The 20342-nt window shown below is 40.2% G+C and overlaps 2 protein-coding genes across 2 annotated transcripts in view; one reads left to right on the top strand and one right to left on the bottom strand.

The window, feature by feature from the left end:
- ctnna2 (catenin alpha 2) overlaps positions 1-20342 on the top strand; it is a 178538-nt gene that overhangs the window by 80812 nt on the left and 77384 nt on the right. The window lies entirely within an intron of this gene.
- lrrtm1 (leucine rich repeat transmembrane neuronal 1) lies at positions 11480-15350 on the bottom strand. Its single transcript, XM_089006995.1, has one exon. It carries the CDS (start codon positions 14124-14126, stop codon positions 12549-12551), a length of 1578 nt encoding a protein of 525 aa, XP_088863121.1. The 5' UTR covers positions 14127-15350; the 3' UTR covers positions 11480-12548.

Here is a 20342-nt window from a genome sequence, read left to right as displayed (position 1 = left end):
ATGGCAGGACTTGACCGAAACACTCCACTGTTCACTCAGCAAATCATATTTGTCAAATCTACTTCTCGTTTTCTCTTTAATGGACATTATTCCCCCAATGTTCATGGGAGACAAAAACAGTCTCGTTTCATGTTGAGATGTGGACACGAAAGAATTTGTTCTTTTGATTTCAAACTTTAGAAACAAAGTGCTTATTATGTTTGAAGTTGAATTATTGGTCATGTTGCATACTTCCAGTATCTGAAAGTATTGTTTTCAACTTGGGCAAAGCAAATGCAACATGATTATGTCAGATGTGTGAATTGCAACGATTTTGGGTGCTGCATGTGTTTGCATTGAGATGCCCTCATCATTCTTGATTGATGGATAGGTCTGCTCTCCATCAGCCAGAAACAAGTTTGCCTCCTTTCACTGTGAATGTGGGATGTGTTGATGCGTGGTTTGTGAGGCTTGCAAAGGAAACATTCTTCTCACTGATTATTTCATTCTGCAAAATGAACTCTTTTCCTTGTTTACCTGATGTAGCTTTGTTTATACTTTTCAAGACCCCCACCCCACCACCACCAGCACCCAAATGTAATTAAATTTCAAATTAAAATGCAATGTCTTTTACAGTTCAAGCTAACTGGGTTCCTTAAAATTGGAAGTGAAAATGTAATTTTGTTACCAATGCAATGTGGAAGATAGCTCCATTACATCGATTGAAGGGTGGGGGTTTGATGTAGTGCCATGCACACTAAATTGCGAAGGGGGAAGGTAGGTTGCTATCGGCGCTCCTCATTCTGGGGACCATCTGGTTCGATTGGATTTTGGCACTGTACATTCTCTATCCTCCAAACCTTTAACTCACAATGCCGGTTGTTTTGTCGAGCTACCACATAAAATTGTTATTGCATTGCTCAGGCACAAAAATGAATTGCACATTTTTATGCCTTCCATAGTGTATAAACCAATTAATGTTCAGCATGAGCATAAACACTGATATTAGTCATTATGTAATTCTTAAATAATATCATATTTATGCATATAAGTGCATGGTACTCTGAAGAACACAAAAACCTTTTGATGACACTTGAAATGCTACTAATAATAAGTTCTTATACTAATATGGTAATCGTATTCCATTCATTATCTGAACTAATTTATCCTCACACGTGTAATGGGTATACTGGAGACTATTCCATCGGACTTTAGGCAGGAGGTATACACTGAATCGGTTGACAGCCAATCATACAACACACACATCAACGCACATCCATCCATGCAATGACACCTTGGGACAATTTTGAATTTTTCGTGAAACTACCATGCATATTTTTGGAATGCGAGCCTGGAGAAAAACCTACACAGGCACTATGTTTAAATAATGTGTGACAAATGCAATGCCTGAAATCTTCCATCATGACATTATGTTTACAGTTTTGCTGAAACAAATGGTGGTTGTTCCTCCAAAAGGTGGCCTCTTTGAGGCACCGCAATGTGTGTTCATCAAAATATACAAGTTTCGAAAACTGTCCTCAACAAACAAAGAACACAAATTGCTAAAACCCAGATGTCCTGTTTAAAAACATTAATGAGCTGTAGGAGTACAAGTCAGTTTGTAGGAGTGCACAGTATCTCACACGGCTTTCTGGTTATGGGTGTGTGTGGCTGTTGTGGAAGGGGGTCGGCAGTAAGATTTCACAAAGAAATCTAAATATGAAAAAAAAGTATGCCTCTTTCGTTTAGGCTGAATCATTTTGATTTTAAACCATGCATTTGGTCTTGCACATTATAATAGGAAGTTTCACAGAGAAGAGAAATTTAGGAACTTTTACCAACTGATTCTCTTTTTTCCACACTTCAAAACAAAAGCTCTTAATCCTGGAATCAGATGTAAGCCAGTTTTGGAGCACAAACCGGACCAAATACCTTCTCATCAAACATTCTACCATTGTCGTAAAGTACCCCTGGGCTTCATTAGTGCCAGCTTTAAAACTACAATCGTCATTCCCACTCCCACACACAGGTCTCAAAGGCCTCCGACAGAGGAGAAAAAAACATTAGCTTGAAGGGTGCATCCATATGATTTTAACTATAACAGTAGGGTGGTACAGTGCACGCTGTAATTCTGATTTAATTTCATTGAAACATGTTTTTAGGACAGCCATACTACTGCACTTCAACATGTGTGGTTTCACAGGTAAAGCAAAAAATAAATTAAAAAAACATGTTGCTTTTAAACTTGTGATGAAGTATATCGCTGTGAGTTACTCAGGCTCTGTGTTTTGTGTAACATTGTCTTCAACCTTGTACTATTTGCATGTTTGGACCTACTGGCACCTTCAGTGGTATGTGCATACCACTGGATGTGCCTCTTGTTGAATGTTTCCAAAAGTGGATACTACTTTTTGACTGTGCATTCCACTGTTTGTGTCAGAGTTGAGCAAGAAGGGAGATTTAGTGCTTTAAATGAATATTGCTCAATGGGTATATGAGTCATGGAATGAAATGGACACATTTGTACTACACAAAGATCGAGTGATTGGCCAGTTATGCCGTATGTAATGTACACTGTGGACTGGTATCCAGCCAATCGCAGAGCACACAAAGACAGCCCATTTGTCCCACCTCAGGACCATTTGGATTGGATTGGATTGGATTTGCCTTTAATAGTCTCGCAGTGGAGAAATTTACATTTCACAGCAGCAAAGTTATGAAAGAAATGAAAGTAGAAAAGCAAAAAATTTACTCATCAACTAAATTTAAAAAGAAATTATACTTCAACTATTGTCAAAAACACATGACCAATAAAATATTCAGAAAACTAGTTGTCATTTAGCAGGATTCTTTGTATCTGAGCAAAAATTCAGGTATCTATATATCTGACAGGCGTCTCTCTCCTCATTTATGTTCAAACAAGACTGAGAAGAATGGACCTGTACTTTGTTGTCCATCGTAATTAATTGAAGAAGCAAACAAAATCTAATCATCGAGTGAGGGAGAGAGATACTGTAGATAGAATGATATATAGATAGAGTGACACATAAATACATAGATACACTGATGACTTCTTTTATTTTTGTTTAATTTATTTGGATCCATCCCAAATGAGTTTACTTTTCATCGGCATCCAACCATTTTAGAGAGCACCTTCAAAGTATGTAAACATTTATTTTTTTCCCACTCCAGGAGTATGTATTTGATGCTGCCATCACAGCAAGTTCCAAGCCAATTTTGTTTTTTATCACAATGCAATGCGCAGAGGTGAACACATAATAACCCTTTGTAATAACCGACCTGTGTTTCATTGGCAAACATTGTTTGGCCCAATATTTAATTCAAGCCAATGCTAATACCTTGGGACTTCAAAGAGATATGTTTAAAATTAAATCATTCAACGATGGCATTCTCCGAAGCTAATCAGGGTCGGGCCTGGTTAGTACTTGGATGGGAGACCGCCTGGGAATACCAGGTGCTGTACATTTGCAGTGAGTAGGTCCTATAGACCTACACGGGTGTAAAGACGACCCCGCCATCCACGAGTCTCCGGAGCCTCTAAGGCGGTCTGGTGGCGAGATCCGCCACCTTTCCGGCAGCTCCTATGGGAGTAAACCTGAAATCAATCCGGTAATGGCGCACCTAAGGCGGTCTGGTGGCGAACTCCGCTACCTTTGCGGCAGCTCCTGCGACCATACTGACCCCAAAATTGTATCAGCTCAGCTGTTCCTTTGGTCCAGTCAGCGTGGTGGAGAGGGGGAGCAAGCTGCATAGGCGACAATCTGCTCTCCATAATACACCGCCCAGGCACACTGTCCACCGATAGGACAGTCATCCATGGTCAGCCATGACCGATGGAGGCCGACGATACGATCAACGAAGGAGGGATATTTTAGGAACCAGTTTAATTGGTGTTTCTAAACAACATACTGTATGCCCAAATGCTGATTCCCCTGTCTGATTCTGTTCCATACGCTGATTTCTCAGGGGTTCATACTTATTTGATGCATTGCATATTTTTTAAGTCACCATCTCAATCCCAAAACCAAATTTCATGCATTGGATTAAAGAAGAAATCCATACAATCCAATGATTGTTTTCTACTCTTGGTGTTATTGTTCTTAGCAGTCATCTTATTGTGAAATAAAACATCCAGTGATATACTTGGACATGCAGATTTTTGTCATCACATTTTCTTTTGCGGTGCCCTTTTTCCATATGCCACTTGTAGAACGTTTCCAAAAGCGTATTCTACTTTTCAACTATCCATTTTACCTTTGGAAATGAGAGGATGAGCGGGTGCTCGGAATATCCACAACCTCTTCAGTATTCCACCAATGTTTGATCCTGACCTTACTGGTGCATGTCCTTGGTGCATGCAGACTGCAGCCAATGCCTTTTTTGAGAGAGTCATGCTCCAGAACATTTTAATGTACCTTGTCATTCTTAGCACACTATCAGTAAGCCCCACAGCAGGGGCTCCACACAACCATTTCTATTATGAGATTGATTGAATTACTGCTGCTGAAGTTGACACTTAATGGATTATGATAGGTCGGAATGAGGCAGATCTGTGTAGACACTTTAATCCTCTTTCGTATTACATGCTTGGAAAATATTCGTTTTGTTTTATGTTGCTAATCGACTTGTGTACTTTTTACATGAAGAGCACATCACTTGATTGATTCCAAACACTCAATAACATACTCAGGAGTGACCTGAAGTTCTCAATGTGGCAAAACAGCTTTTCACATGTTGCATGCTGGTAGACATGACAAAAGACACAGATAATATACAATAAAGTGTCGTTATATCGATATTCAAGGGAGTCCGAAAAAATATCGATATAACCGGGACTATCGATATATCCGACCCTGTTTGCATGTAATTTTCTCCGTGTGTGCATAGAAATAGTATCGATATAACCGGGACTATCGATATATCCGATATCGATATAACGAGACTTTACTGTATGTCATAATCTAAAATATGTATATACAAATATTTTTAAAAAAAAGCTTGTCTCACCCCCTTTGGGTGGTGTCCGTCCCCCATTTTAGCTCAGGTCCTCTACCAGAGTCCATGAAGCTTGAGGGTTCTGCGCAGTATCCGTGCTGTTCCCAGCACTGCGCTTTTCTGGACCGAGCTATCCGATGTTGTTCCCGGGATCTGTTGCAACCACTCATCTAGTTTGGGGGTCACTGCCCCGAGTGCTCCGACTGCCACAGGCCCGACTGTCACTTTCACCTTCCAGGCTCTCTCCGGCTCCTCTCTCAGCCCTTGATATTTCTCGAGTTTCTCATGTTCCTTCTTTCTGATGTTTCCATCACTCGGGACCACTACATCCACGACAACGGCATCCTTTGCCCTTTATCTATGACCACAATATCTGGTTGGTTGGCCATTACCATCTTGTCAGTCTGTATCTGGAAGTCCCACAGGATCTTTGCCCGGTCATTCTCTACTACCTTTGGAGGTGTTTCCCATTTTGACCTTGACCTTGACCATCATACTCCGCACAGATGTTTCGGTAGACTATGCCAGCCACCTGGTGATGGCGCTCCATGTAGGCTTTCCCTGCAATTATCTTACACCCTGCAGTTATGTGTATAATGCTTCCCCCCTTTCAAAATTCCATACACAACACTCCCTAATAATGGGATTTTTTTGCAGTTATTTGCAAAAGCATACTTTTTCAAATAACTATCCTTTAGTGTCACTCAGCTACAATCTTCCAACCCACAAACCTTTAACTTTACTGCCATGCGAAGCAGCCACCTGAAAGTCATACAACCATTGTTAGGAAGAGCCTTACCTGAATTGTGGCTGCTGTTTCGATGCAGCAATATGATGTTTATCTGTTTTCATTTCTTTCATTTTTCTTACAGTTTACCCCTGTATTGATTGTTCCGTGCATGTGTCATTATACCCTTGCTCTAATGCAGGAGGAGGTTAGATCGTTGAGATACTGTATTGTATTTATGTGCATACAATACTGTATGTGTACAGTATGGATGAACTAATTTCCCAAACATGTCGGGTTTGCTTTGGGTTCACTGTATTTTTCTGTTGGTTATCGTATTTTCGTGTATATGATTTTTTTTTTCATTTAATTGTGTTGTGGTTATGGATAGACGTACTTTATTATTAATAATAATTTTCTCTCATTTCTCTCTTTATATTCATTCTGGATCGCTGGCTCATCAATGACAGGTAAGTGCTTTTTTTGCATCTATTTTATTTTCATGTTACTGAATTGCTATATTAACACCCTGGTGTTAATTTTGACCAAAAAGCACAGATTCTGCACTTCTTGCACCCAGGATGCATTTCAGTGCAGATTATTTGTTTGTTTTTAAATAGTAAACACACATTCCTTGCAGTTGACACTCAGAGAATGGCACATTCCCGTTTATGCAGCCAATCTCATTTGCTGCTCGAGATGCCAATCTGCCCTCTTAGACTGGGAGGAGGCAGCAGAGAGTGGGGAGAAAAGCATTTATTCACCGTGACACTGATCAGATAAACAGGAAATGATAAATGCTGCCTCTTTTTATTTCCTTTAACCTGTGTTAACTTTTTGCACAAAATGGAGGCCCTACAGTTTTGCTCTGCTGCCTTTGAAATATGTAATCAAAGCATCTCTGCGATTTGGTTTGTATGAGGCCATGTGGTTGCAAATAGGGCTGCATGATCCAGTTGTCATGGTGATTCATTTAGCAAAATGGTGATTCAGAAGGGCTGATAGCTTCCTTGTGGGCAAAGGCTTTTTAGCGTATTTTTATTCTGTGTTCTTTTTTTATAATATGTCGACAATTGAATGCTCATTTGAAAAAGATGCACATATAGCTTTCAAAAAGGCAACATGGCAATTGTCCTGCCATGTTGATTCTTACTTACTACATTTTTTTTCAAGGAAATGGAGAAGTAAATAGTTGTCCTACAAAGGTTGGACATTTTATTTTAACATTTAAGTACTTTCAGATAAAGATTTCTACATATAAGATACATTTAAGAAAAAATATCCCGTGACTGTAAAGTGTCCTTGAGAGTTTTGAAAGGCATTTATAAATGTATTATTATTATTATTATTATTAGTAGTAGTAGTAGTAGTATTATATAGAGCTTCTCCCAATATAAACAGTTAATATTAGTCCCTTCACGTCATACAAGAAATACACAAGAACAATTTTTAAGTAATTTTTGGGGTCACACTTTTTCTTTTTATTTACATTTAGACAAAAAGTCCGATATCCAAGTTCATTTATAATGAATGACCCTGTGCTCAAATATGCTAGAAATCACTATGATTCTTAGTAAGATCAGGGATATGAATGTTTTCCAAAAACCTGGAAAAAAAACAACAACAAATGGCAATGTTAAATTAACGAGGCTTAACAAAATGGACATCTGGCCGACATATTCATAATGTGGTGCATATTGACAACAACAGCACAAAAAAGCACTCATGGCTTAAATTAGGGGCTGGGTAACTATTAATACAATTTTACCAAAGCAAGTTAGATTTATGTGTTCGGATAATAATAAGGGGAGGTAAAAATCCTCAGTTCACTCCTGGGTAAAGCTTTATAGTTCAGCCACAGTAATACTCTGAATATTAGGAACTGACCCACATGTGCTATTAGACTGGTTAAATGGAGTCCCAGATGTAGCCCCAGCTGTTACTCCGTATTATCTGACTGACTGACCCTGGTGTTTTATTTTAAGTCTGTGGAAAAGCATTATCAAAAATGGACGTAGACTTAGTAAATGGAAAACAAAACATCTCATGCATAATAATGACTGCTATGATAATAATAATAACAAGAATGTTGAGCATTAATTTTCAGTGCTATTAGCTTTGTCTTTATCAGTGTAATGATTATTCAGGGTCCAAGCTTGCCCCCACAGCCACAGGTCTAGTGACTGTGCCATATGTAGGTTAGAAAAATGATTCCTCTGCCATTATTATTTATTCAGTGCAACCCACAATGCATGCAAATGAGGTGGCCGCTATAGGCTGCCTGCAGAATTAGCCAAAGTAATGAATGTCATTAAAAAGTGCCCTCTTGGACCTGTGTCTGTTTTGATGAATTGAATATCCTGATAGTTTGCTCCTTGGATATGGATGTGGCGGGGGGGGGGGGGTCTTGTTGTACGATGAATGCAGGGCATGCAGATGTAGTTTTGCTGTGGTTCTTTCTTTTGAATGAATCCATCGCATACAAACAATTGGCTCTCCTTGACTTTTCATGTCATCATATAATAGTGAAAAAAGGTGACATTCAGAGGGGAATGACAGAAGGGGTTCTGACGAGGGTTTTTGGTTCAAAGACAGTGCCGTTCATTATTAGTGTGGCGATCCTGATTATAACCCACCTGTTATGAAAGAAGCAGTGCAAACCTGCCCACGCATTTCCAATTCGTCATCTCCATCTCCTTGCAGCCTGCTGCAGTACACGCCACCCGTGATTTAGCTCTGCATCTAGTTATGTGGGGGTGTTAAATGTTTATTATGCAGCACAGCCCTCGCCCCCAATGACACGGCAGAATGTTGCTCAATCAATACCTCTCACAGGAAGCTAGGTTAATTTGTTTTTTCAAGGATTTGGTTTTTTTTGTGTCAAGGTGTTTGCTGCAAGCCATTTTTTTAAAGGTCTGTCTGGTGGAGTGATATTTTGTCATAGGCGCACACCCTATGTCACAAAGATGTTGTCCTTCCAGCTTGTTAAATACTCATGACTGGTCGGCGGATCTAGCAGTCAAAATGTGAGATGCAATTCTGTGTTTTGAGACCGGTTGACATTGTGGCTGGACAAACAATTCTGGCGTTAGGATGAGCAGCCATTCGGTATTTCAAGCTCCTTTGTTATATTTCTGAGCATCATTCAATGACAATCATTGTGGATGTGCGTTATGTTAAAAGAGTTGATATGTATAGTACAATGGTGACTTTGATTTTGCTCTTTTTCATCCTGCAGACCACGCACTGTAGCTCTGAGACATGTTGTTTTTTTGCTGCAACAATGCTTCGTTTTCAGCTCCACTCATGGTCAAATTGACATGCTTTGACAGACTTAACTGCACCATTTTCAGCTTGTAACTATTTGTATTGTTTACGGTCTTTGAAATGTAATAATTGACCTTTTTACCTGATGTTCACATTCAACAGAATGTTCCCGTTTGTGCGCTTCACCACGTTTCATGTTTGGATTGCTGTGACCTTTAGTCTTTGTATCGGTGGTTGAATACCGTTGTAAATGGACAACATTATTGACCTACATCACAGTATTTCTTGATCTATTTTGCATCTGGGTGCATATTGTGTGTGCACCTGCTCGGTTGTGCACACAAAGAAAAAAAAATTTACAGTATGTTGTGCAGCTGGCAAGCAGCTGGGCTCATAATGCCGAATTCTGAAAAAGAAGCAGAATCTGGCGTGTCAGACAGTCCAATTTATGGCGGGGTGGCAGCAGCTCCTCTGGAAGGACTTTGGAACCAGTCTATGTGATAGCGTGATACCCTTGAGCAAGTCACCAACCCCTTCTTGAACCTAAGTCCCACATTCACTTCGCCGGAGTGTCAATAGAATGCGGCATTGTTGTGTTCAAAGCATCATACACCACAATACAGACAATTGTAGAATCCTCCAGTATCTCGACTACATTATATTCATCATGTTGTGTATTGCATTTAAAATCCGACTATTGATTTTCATTGAGCATCATTAATCTAGTTTGCCAACGCGTATTTCTTTCCCCTCTGGGAAATTTCACTCCAGGCTTGGGTCAGGCAAAGATATGATCTATTGTTGGTTAAATGTGTTGTTATAAAACACCCCACCACACACACACACACACACACACACACACACACACACACACACACACACACACACACACACACGCACACGCACACGCACACACACACACGGGCACATAACACACAACCTTCATTTGCAGTTACTTTTGTCAGAGAGAAACCGTGTGAGCCAGGGCAAAAGGGAAGGAGAAGATAAAGGTGAGCAGAAATGGAGAGACCTTGAATGTGGTTGTCAGCCCTGGGAACCCCAAGCTTTTATAATTTTCGGTACGACTCAATAAACATCCATTCTTGTCGTGTATTGAAGAAAAAAAAATGAAAATAATTAAATGATGGTGCTAAAATTGAACTGAATGCCAGACCCCATCCAATATTTAATGAATGTAACTTCACACTGTTAAGCGTCATCTGTTGCATGTCGAACTGGCTGAAGGACAGCTCAGGACAAAATTACTTGACAGAAATGATCATGAAAAAAGGAATTGGAATCTCGTTCCTCATCCTTAGACCCCATTCTGCATGAAGCGCTTTGCATTTGCAGGGTATGATTAAGAGCCGTGTAGAGTCTTCAAATTGATCAAATAAGAACAGGACCATAAATCTCACATGGCAACTAATAACCATTATTCCCCCACCCGCTCTCCCGATGAATGTTCACTGATGAATTACGTCAAAGTTGAATAGTTCACCCCCTCAACATTAGTATGGATTGAAATTTCATTAGTTGAAAACTTGGAATGGTTTGTGAAGTATTGGATATCGCGATCCAAAATATGTTTTCCTTCCGTCAGATATATATATATATACAGAGCTATAATAATGTACAGTCATACAAAGCAAATGGACATAATGTTTGAATGTAGACTTGGTTTGAGTTGCAAATCATTATATGGATCTTGAAAATATTTGTAATTTCACCAATTTACAGACAGGCATAACAGCCCTCTTTCAAATAATACTATATATAAAAGTATTTTTCGAATCCCAGCCAAATATTCCAAACGTTTCAAGCAACTGATATTATATGTTATTTTTTATCCCCAATGGCCTTGCTTATCCAAAGGTCACGCATCAATGTTTTTGTTTGTTTTTTTTGTGAATTCTGAGAAACTGTATGTTGGTTGGTTTGTTTTATTCCTGCTTAATAACACTTTGTAAACACAATTTTAATTTATGTATAAAAAAAAAAACACAAAAAGATGTAGCATTTGTTTTCCCTCCACAAAATTCATTGCCGTCAGTATGATTCCGCTGATGTGGGAGCTGAGGGTCAGAATTTAGTGTAGAACCGGCAAAAGGCTTCCACTCTCTGTGAATATATGCACACTAGAGAGCAGTCTGTTCCCTCTCTCTGCAGCCATTAAGATCCTCCATCTCCATCTTACAGTTTATGCCTCCTCCCACAAAATACAGCAGCTCGTGTCAAAAGACAAAGGAAACACAACATCTGTACATGACAAAAAATAAGTATGTGTGTGTGTATATATATATATATATATATATATATATATATATATAAAAATATATATATATATATATATATATATATATATATATATATATGTGTGTGTGTGTGTGTGTGTGTGTGTGTGTGTGTGTGTGTGTGTGTGTGTGTGTGTGTGTGTGTGTGTGTGTGTGTATACACATTTCAAGTCTCTATGCATCATGATTATTTATACGTCTGCATTATATGATAGTTTCTGTGCTTGATTTAGTAACACCACCGGTGAAAGCCCTGCCTTCCCTCCCCTCCAAAAAAGTAAGAAGCAATGAGTGACAGATATATATATATATATATTTGACAGTCTGCTTGTTTTACTTTGATGATACACAGATAATATCACATGAACATGTGCCAACTGATCAAAACGTATTCACCTGATCAAGTTATTTTAAAGCAAAAGACGGTCAAATGGCACTGCTTGTGAACCAACACAGTGAATCATAAACCAAGGATAAATTGAGTCAAATGGAGATCATAGACATTACATTTCGGATGAAAATATCTCTCTTCCCTTTTCATATATAGTTGGTGAGCTAGTTTTGCATTTTTTGGGTGGGGGTGGGGATCAAAGGATTGCAGAGGTACGACTTCCCAAGCGCAGTGGTCACCCATCCTTTCTCGTAAGTCTCACGTACAAATTATTTCACTGTGAATATAGCAAGTCATTTATTTCAACTTTTTTTTTGCATTTACAATAGAAATTTCTTCAGTTGTATCCACAGTTGCACTTCTTTTAACATTTTTTACACAGCAGTCTCTTTAAAATTTTAATCCAACTTAAATATGTTTTAGTGTGTTAAATTATTTTTATAAGTTCATTTTGTGTGTGTGTGTGTCTGTGTGTGTGTGTATGTGTGTGCATGTGTGCGTATGTGTGGGTGTGTGTCCACAGCTGAACTGCATGTCCTTTAGTAGAAAGACACATTAAAGCTAAAATATCCATCAGTCATGGGAACAAATATTTTAAAAAATGTGCACAGCTTCTAATGTATTCCTCTCAGTGTTGACAGTTCCCAAAGCCAGAAGCCCATTTTGCTTTGTAGCCTCAAATCAGTAAAGAAACAGCAGGAAATCCACAGCAAAATGATGGGCTGCATGAAGCAAACTCATTCCGTATCACAGTGAGAAGCTGCGTAAAATGTGGCCAAAATATACAGTACATTGAATCCTTCTGTTCCAGTGTGTCTCAAAAAACATAGCCGATGGTCAATTAATGAGGGTGACAACGTGCGGTCAACCCCGGTCACACCTCACATTCTCGAGAAGGCTGCTGTTGGCAAGTACAGGAGCCGTATTCATTTATGATTACCAGAGCTCCCTCAATATGGTTGGGCTTATAGTCAACATAGTACTCCGGTGTGGAAATTGTAGCCATCTGCTGCATATTTTGCTTCTGCTTCTGTTTACGACGCTGACTGCTGAAGCACTGCCTCAACTGTCTTATTCCGGCTGGAAAGCACTTCCACGACACATATAACATTAGCACAATGATGAGGAAGGAAAAGATGAGCGCCATCGTGCCAGTCACAACCTTGTGGATCTGCATGGTACTCTCCAGGTCATCATGTCCCACTGTGACGGTGAAAGAACTGGTGACCACTTCACCGCCCTCACTATCGTAAGGGTTGGGTGTAAATGGGCCAAGGTACACGGAGCCTCCTTGGGCCAGGTCCCTTGTGGAGGCATACAGACCCGCTGAGGTAACTTCCAGTGGGGGATCTTCGCAGAGCTGAAACGCGTAGACAGCATCCAGGACATCCTCACCTTGTGCCGTGTCTGGGCTTGAACAGAGCAGTGAATTGTCGCGTTGGCCCCGAAAGGCACTCAGCCACGAGGCCAAGGCACAAACGTTGCGGCTGCACTCCCAGTCATTCCCTCCCAGGGTAATGCTGTTCAGGGAGGACCACGAGTCCAAGATGCGCTGATCTATAGAAGTCAGCCGATTTGAGTCGAGCATTAATACTTTAAGGTTGGGTGCACCTTCAAAAACATGTGGCTCAATGTACTCAATTTCATTGGCGGATAAGTCAATCTTATCCAAGAAATGCCATGTCCAGTCCAGGGTATTGACGACAATAGTTGCGCGATTGTTGTGCATATACAGGGTACGCAAAGAGATTAGGCGAGGGAAATGGGCGAGGTTGACTTTCACCAGCTCGTTGTGCTCAAGATGCAACTCTGTCAACTTGAAAAGTCCGGCGAATGAGTTGCGTGCCAGGCTTTGCAGTTGGTTGTATCCCAAGTCGAGAAACTGCATGCTGCGGCAGTCTTGGAAAATCCGTACTGGCACAAATTTGAGAGCGTTGTAGCGCAAATGCAGATTGGTGAGCTTTCTAAGGCCATGGAACAAGTCAGGCTCAAGGGCTTGCAGCCTGTTGTACGAGATGTCCAGGATGCGCAAGTTTGGGAGGGGCCTAAAGGTACCATTTGGCACACTCTCAATTCGGTTGCTGCTCAGATCTAATTCCTTGACTCGTCTTAGCTTGTCAAATGCCGTTTCCTCCACAATGTCAATGTTGTTGTGGTCAAGGTAGAGCCAGGTGAGCTGTGACAGACCAGCCAGTTGTCCTTCACGGAGCTCAGTCAAGTTGTTCTCTCTCATGGACAAGCCCATGGCACTGCTTAGATTTTGGGGAATGTCAGTGAGGTTCAAGCCCTCACAGTACAGCAGCTTGCTGTCGCAGCGGCACAGCCTTGGACAGACCCCTTCCACCATGGGAACCAGTCTTAAAAAGATACCCAATGAACACAGGAACAGCCCAGGGGGCTTCTTCACTGGCCACTTTAAATACAGTCCAATTAAAAGGAAATCCATCAGCATAAATATCCAGGGATTTGACCAAGCAAATGTCCATTCACTCTGGATATCGTTTGTCCACTCACCACATCACATGTCACTCATCATATTTGACGTTTTTTTTTTTCTTTTTTCGTTGGCTTCACACTCCCTCTCCCAGTCCTCTTGTATGTATTTTAGCTTAATACGGGATTTGTTTTTTTCCCATTGAGTCCGCAAAGAAAATCCGTGTCCAAAATGCAAAAGACAAAGTCTCTTCGTTTATGGTATAGATTAAACGGTGGAGAGGATCGATGAAAACAAAAATGTCCTCGTGGATTGATCTTTTCTGAAAAGATTCCTACTCACCCCTATCCAGGAGCTGACAATCTCCATTCAGCGTCTTGCTTTGTGCCCCGACACTAATTATGTGCGGATCTAAAAAGGACCCCACTGTGATACAAATTCACCATCAACCCCTCCCCGCTCTCCTTTCAGTGGACAGCAGATCCTTGGCAGGCTTACAATGTCTTAGTTCTCCTCAAGTGAAAGAGATAGAAAGAGAAGGAATCCAAGTGGGGAAATGGTAAAGAGCGCAAGTTCCCCAGTCTGCGTGCTTAAGCTCAGTCTCCTCAGCTTCTCCGCAGTCCTCTGCTGCAATGATCTTGAGGATAAGAGTACATTGTTTAAAATATCATTTTTTTTCTCCTCCCCTACTTGGTTTAGTTTCAGCAGGTCTGCAAGGATATTTATCATCGCCCATCTCTGGAAGCAATCGTTAACTTGCAAGGTTTAAATCCGTCCCGGCGGTGAATCATGCTTTAAGTGGTTGATGCTTGTGAGAAAATAAAGAAATAATCAAATAAAATAAAGAAGTGAAATCAGTTCACTGTATTCGTATGTGACAATATTCCATGTTAGTTGTTCATCTCGATTCAAAAAAGAGAAAAATCGCACCAGCCCCTCTTGCATCCTTCACGGTACGCAGGTGACACTCTCTCTTTCTCTTGTTCTCCGAGTGATTTTTCAGCCGACTGGAAGAGGGTGCTGAAGGTTAGTGCTGGTAGGCAAGCAGGGGTGGTAAATATGGATGGACAAGAAGCGCGCAATCCCTCGCAGCGGACCGGTACACTGACAGTGCATGCAGAAACACAGACTGCTCACTGAGCGTCGTAAGCCACTCACAATTTGGATGGATCTCTCGCCTCGCCTCACTCCTTCCTTCCTTCTCTCTATCTCTCTCCCTCTCTCTCTCTCTGTCTCTCTCTCTCTCCCTCTCTGTCTATCTCCCTTTATTGCTCACTCACTTGGCCATGCTATTCCCCTCCTCCTCTTCTTCTCTTCCTTCACCTCTTCCTTCTTAACTCCTTACATTCTCTTGCTGTATTTTTTTTGTCTGGCCAAGAAATTTACATATTCCAAATAGGCAGGTTTTAAACCAAGCACCACTATGTAATGAAATTTGAAATTCTCTCTCTCTCTCTCTCTCTCTCTCTCTCTCTCTCTCTCTCTCTCTCTCTCTCTCTCTCTCTCTCTCTCTCTCTCTCTCTCTCTCTCTCTCTCTCTCTCTCTCTCTCTCTCTCTATTTCTCTCTCTCACACACCACCTTCCCGCACTGGGCCAATTAATGTTCGTGAACAGCTGTATGAGTTCCAATTGTGAAGTATTTTTCATACAGTGAATGTAATCTAAATTCTTTTTAGTGGTGCACATTCAGTGACAAAAGATTTTGATGTGTAATTGAATATACAGTTTAAGGGACAACCGACATCACTTTTTTTTTCCTAACTGACATCAGAAAAAACGTTTTATAGCATCTAAAATACCTAAAACACGGAGGCTGATATTTTTTGCCAAATGCAAATCACCAATGAAAATGACTCAAAGTGTCCCAAAATGACCTTGTAGATGCCGAGTTTCAGAAGGTCCTGCAACCTTGTTCGTGACATCACGCCAGGACGTCTTGCCTTGCTCTAGAATCAAAACAATGGCTTCAGATTCGGAGAAGATGCTTTCTTTTTACTCATCCAGTTGTTAATATGATAGTTCTGAAGAGGAAAGCATAATGTTTGCAATCGATTAAAGGGGTCCTCCTATATCAATTTGTGCCATCAAAGACAGCATGTAGTGTCCCAGAAAATGCACAAGATGGCGCCCAAGCTCCGTTGGAAATGTGCTGATATGTCTGCTGGGAATTTGTGTCAACTAGTATCAAATAGTAGTCTTGGTGCAACACACAACAATTCACCATCCCATTATTTGTGTGTTTTCCTTCTAATTTCGCCATCAACACAGATCAACGCAAAGTTTTCAGACGAAACAAAGTACCCAAAATGCATTGTGTGTCGCCATCTCTGTCAGGGGCGTTCCAGACGTGATGTCATGTCAGGCATCGTCATCAACTCGAAAACAAGACTTCCTGAATATTCAGCGCGAGTCTTAAAACGTAAAACATAGCTATATGCGGTGGAATCTTTGTAAAATACGCTCAGAAGTAATTTGAAGTGATTTTACAAATTATGGACACAACTTGTCCAGAGGTTGTCCTTTAAGGTTATTAAGAACGCTGCACTCTACCCCCAGTGCACAAGACAAAAAAATATGCATGGGATGGCCCATCTCCTCATAACTTCATCATATCTAGATACTTGTTCTCAGGACATCTTTGATTGGAAACACTCATTGGCCTCTTTGTAATTAATTGATGAAATATGTTATGAATTTTTGCAAGTATTTGTATTGCTGATGTCATTATGCATTTTGCACTTGACCTATTGTTCTCACTGAGTTTATTATACTTGGAGATGCTATGACATGACAGACTATCAAAGTTATAATTAAAAATATGACTATACTAAAATAAAATATGACTACTACATAATGACTCACCAAAATAAGTTTGTGTATACACACACATACACAAATGCACACACACACTTCAACACACACAGTCAATTCATTGAGCAAATTTTATTCTAAAAAGACAACAACAACAAAAATGCATTTGTGATTACAAACCCATTATTGAACTCATTTATTGAATCTATTAGACTGTGTGAGCCCAACAAAACAATGTGGATGATGAGTAATTGCCCCATCCATTTCAGAGATAATGTCGATGGGCTGCTGTGAAAGGATTGTTGTGGAGATATTTGTAAAAGTGTGGCTGTCAGTGATGTTGGTAGATATGGTTCTGTATACACAAGGGACCTCAACCTCTAACAGATTGAGGTTTCTACCAATGGACAAAGGGCTGACTTGAGTTGGAATGTTCACTGTCGTGAATTGACTGTAACTATGATTGAGAGTACAATAGCTCCTTCTATTCATTTTCTGTAGCACTTGTCGCCATTAAAGTCCATCGCAGCCAGGATTTGAAACCCTAACTTAAGAACTGTGCGGCAGATGTGCCACTAGGCCATGGTGTTTTCTTGTGCTCAACCAGCAACATTTGGATAACATTGCAGCTATAGCGATATAATCTGTTTTTGAAGAGAATATTTGACTGTAGGGAAATTCCCATGGTACACTGATGTTTTTGTGATGATTTTCAATGCACATTTTCCCTCTGTATGCGTCATTATTGTTCCAGAACAGACAAGTCGTGGAGATCCATCGCTATAGTTTTGAGACATTGATGGTGGGTCCATATGCTCCTGTCGAAAGACGGGAATAATAAACTGAACAAAGAGACATGTTTTTGTTAACATTAAAAAAGAATAGTTATGCCACAATGCATTTGAGGTGATATTTATATCCACTGCATTAAAAAAAGAGAGACTGATTTTCAGCAGAAAGTTCACAGAGAGTTCAGCCAGCTAAATACTCATTGGCCCCTCTCCCTTGAATGTGTGCATGAACAGTGAGTCACACAGAGGTTGGATGGCTGTCTGAATTGCTTTGGGCTTCAGTATGTCCAAAGCAAGGTGAGCCCCTGGAGACAAAAGAGCAGACAGTGATTTAGCCATGTCACAGCAAAGAGGAGTCACGCTCTGAGTGTCAAACATCCTTTTTAAACTAAAACAAGAGTTGGCTTCTACACCTGCCAGTATTTCTATTAAAGTATTTGTGTGCAGGGATTTGTCTGAGAATAGTATGTGCCCGCAGGTAATAGTATTCAATTTTATACATAGCTTTGTCAAACACACCACAAGCCATTAGTATCCCAGCCTGACTTTCAATGTGTTCAACTGCAATTGAACAACGATATGTTTCTGGTGACACCATCATACTAGCCCGTAAAAATTATGCGAAAAAGGCTATCAAAAAGTAAAATGGACACAGTTACCACTTTGATGTATTTAATGAGGTCTAGTGGCTAGGTAGCTGGCTACTTAGCTGGCTACCTAGCTGGCTAGCTATTTGCTATCTATTAGCTATCTATTGTCTATCTAGCTGGCTATCTAAGTGGCTATCTATTATCTAGCTCGCTTGTAGCTATATAGCTGTGAATCCATTAGCTAGTTAGCTAGCTTTCTATCTATTTGAGTTATTCCGGGTTGAGATTATTATTATTATTATTATTATTATTAATTATTATTATTATTAGTAGTAGTAGTAGCACTAGTAGTAGTGCTGACATATCCAATAACACAAGATGACATTTCAGTTTTTGAGGTGTCTGTAACATATATCTACTGTTCAGCTTCAATGTGTTATTTTCTTTTTTTGTCAATGGTCTTCTTCTTCTTTTACTTTTGGCTTTTCCCTTCAGGGGTCACCATAGCGAATCAGTGTCCTCCATCGAACCCAGTTTTGTGGATCTTCTTCTCTCACACCAGCTACCTACATATGCTCTTTGACAACATCAATAAACCTCCTCTTCTGCCTTCCTTTCGATCTCCTGCCAGGCAGTTCAAGGCAGTTTCTGTCTTCTTTTGTGTCAATGGTCTACCTTCCCAAATTACCTAAGACATAACCTATGCGTTTTCTTCTTTTTCCAAACACGTTTTGTTGTTATCTTGTTCAACAATGACTTAATAAGTCACCTGAAAACCAACAAGTCCAATTTTAGAACGTCATTGTCCAAAGCAGCATTGCCCCTTCATTCAAAAGCTTGATGACTGAAGAATAAGAGTCCATGAATCTACGACTAACTCTTGTTGAAGTGATGACGACCCGAATTGAGTCTGTGATCTAGGCTTGGAATTCTTGACATTTTTGCCTTATGCATCTCAATAATTAGGAATCCTTGTGTGAGGCAAGTCCCCACGCCTTGGATTATGAAGAGGATGGAGGCAAAGTTCAAGGATGACTTATGTTTCATGCTTTCCGCACTAAACCCTTCATCTTGAAAGTTTCAAATGTATCTGGACTTCAACAAGAATATCCATCTTTTAATTGAATCCCCTTCAAAATCATTTCATAGTGAAAAAAATATATATCCAGTGCAATTGGAATTGATAGTTCTCATTCAATAACCAAACCATAGTGGTGGACACACACACACACACACACACACACACACACACACACACACACACACACACACACACACACACACACACACACACACACACACACACACACACACACACACACACACACACACACAGTTCATTTTTACTCAGTGTTTCACAATTTGACGTATTCCTTCACTGTATGAGGCCCTTCTAAATCATAAATAACTCATTTCAGCTGCAGTACAAGCATCAGTATCGTAGTAAATTGTTAAAATCAGGGTTTGTGGTCAGATATGATGAGACAGATTTGTTCAATATGAGGGTGAACAAAGTGTGAACCGTACCCCACCCTGATTCTGACAGCGCATCAAATGGTACATCTTGCAATTGTTTCATCACCTTAACTAAAAAAGATGGATTCGCTGCCTAAAAAATAGTACATCTTTGTGATGATTTAAAGGACAACCGACACCATTTTTTTTGTTTCCTAACTGACATCAGAAAAACGTTTTATAGCATCTAATATACCAAAAACACGTAGGCTCATATTTTTAGTCAAAGGTGTCCAAAATCTGCCACAAATCAGCTCGAAACTGGGGATTTTCAGAAAGTCCCACCGCTACAATGCGTCTTTTTTACGGTGAGGAGGCGGTCCTTTTCTGACGTCACGTACGGACTCGTCACCAACTCAAAAACAAGACTTCCTGAATGTTAGGCGGCGAGTCTTAAAATGTAAAATATAGCTATATGCGGTGGAATCTTATTAAAATATGCCCAGTAGAAGTCATTTGAAGCCATTTTACAAATTATGGACAGAACTTGTCCGGAGACGTCGGTTTTTATCACAATGCTTGGGCTG

The sequence above is a fragment of the Hippocampus bargibanti genome, linkage group LG10, assembly GCF_051943395.1.
Source record: "Hippocampus bargibanti isolate YZ-2025 linkage group LG10, ASM5194339v1, whole genome shotgun sequence".
NCBI lineage: Eukaryota > Metazoa > Chordata > Actinopteri > Syngnathiformes > Syngnathidae > Hippocampus > Hippocampus bargibanti.
The sequence above is the reverse complement of the archived record's forward strand: the minus strand, read 5'-3'. Positions and strand labels throughout refer to the sequence as shown.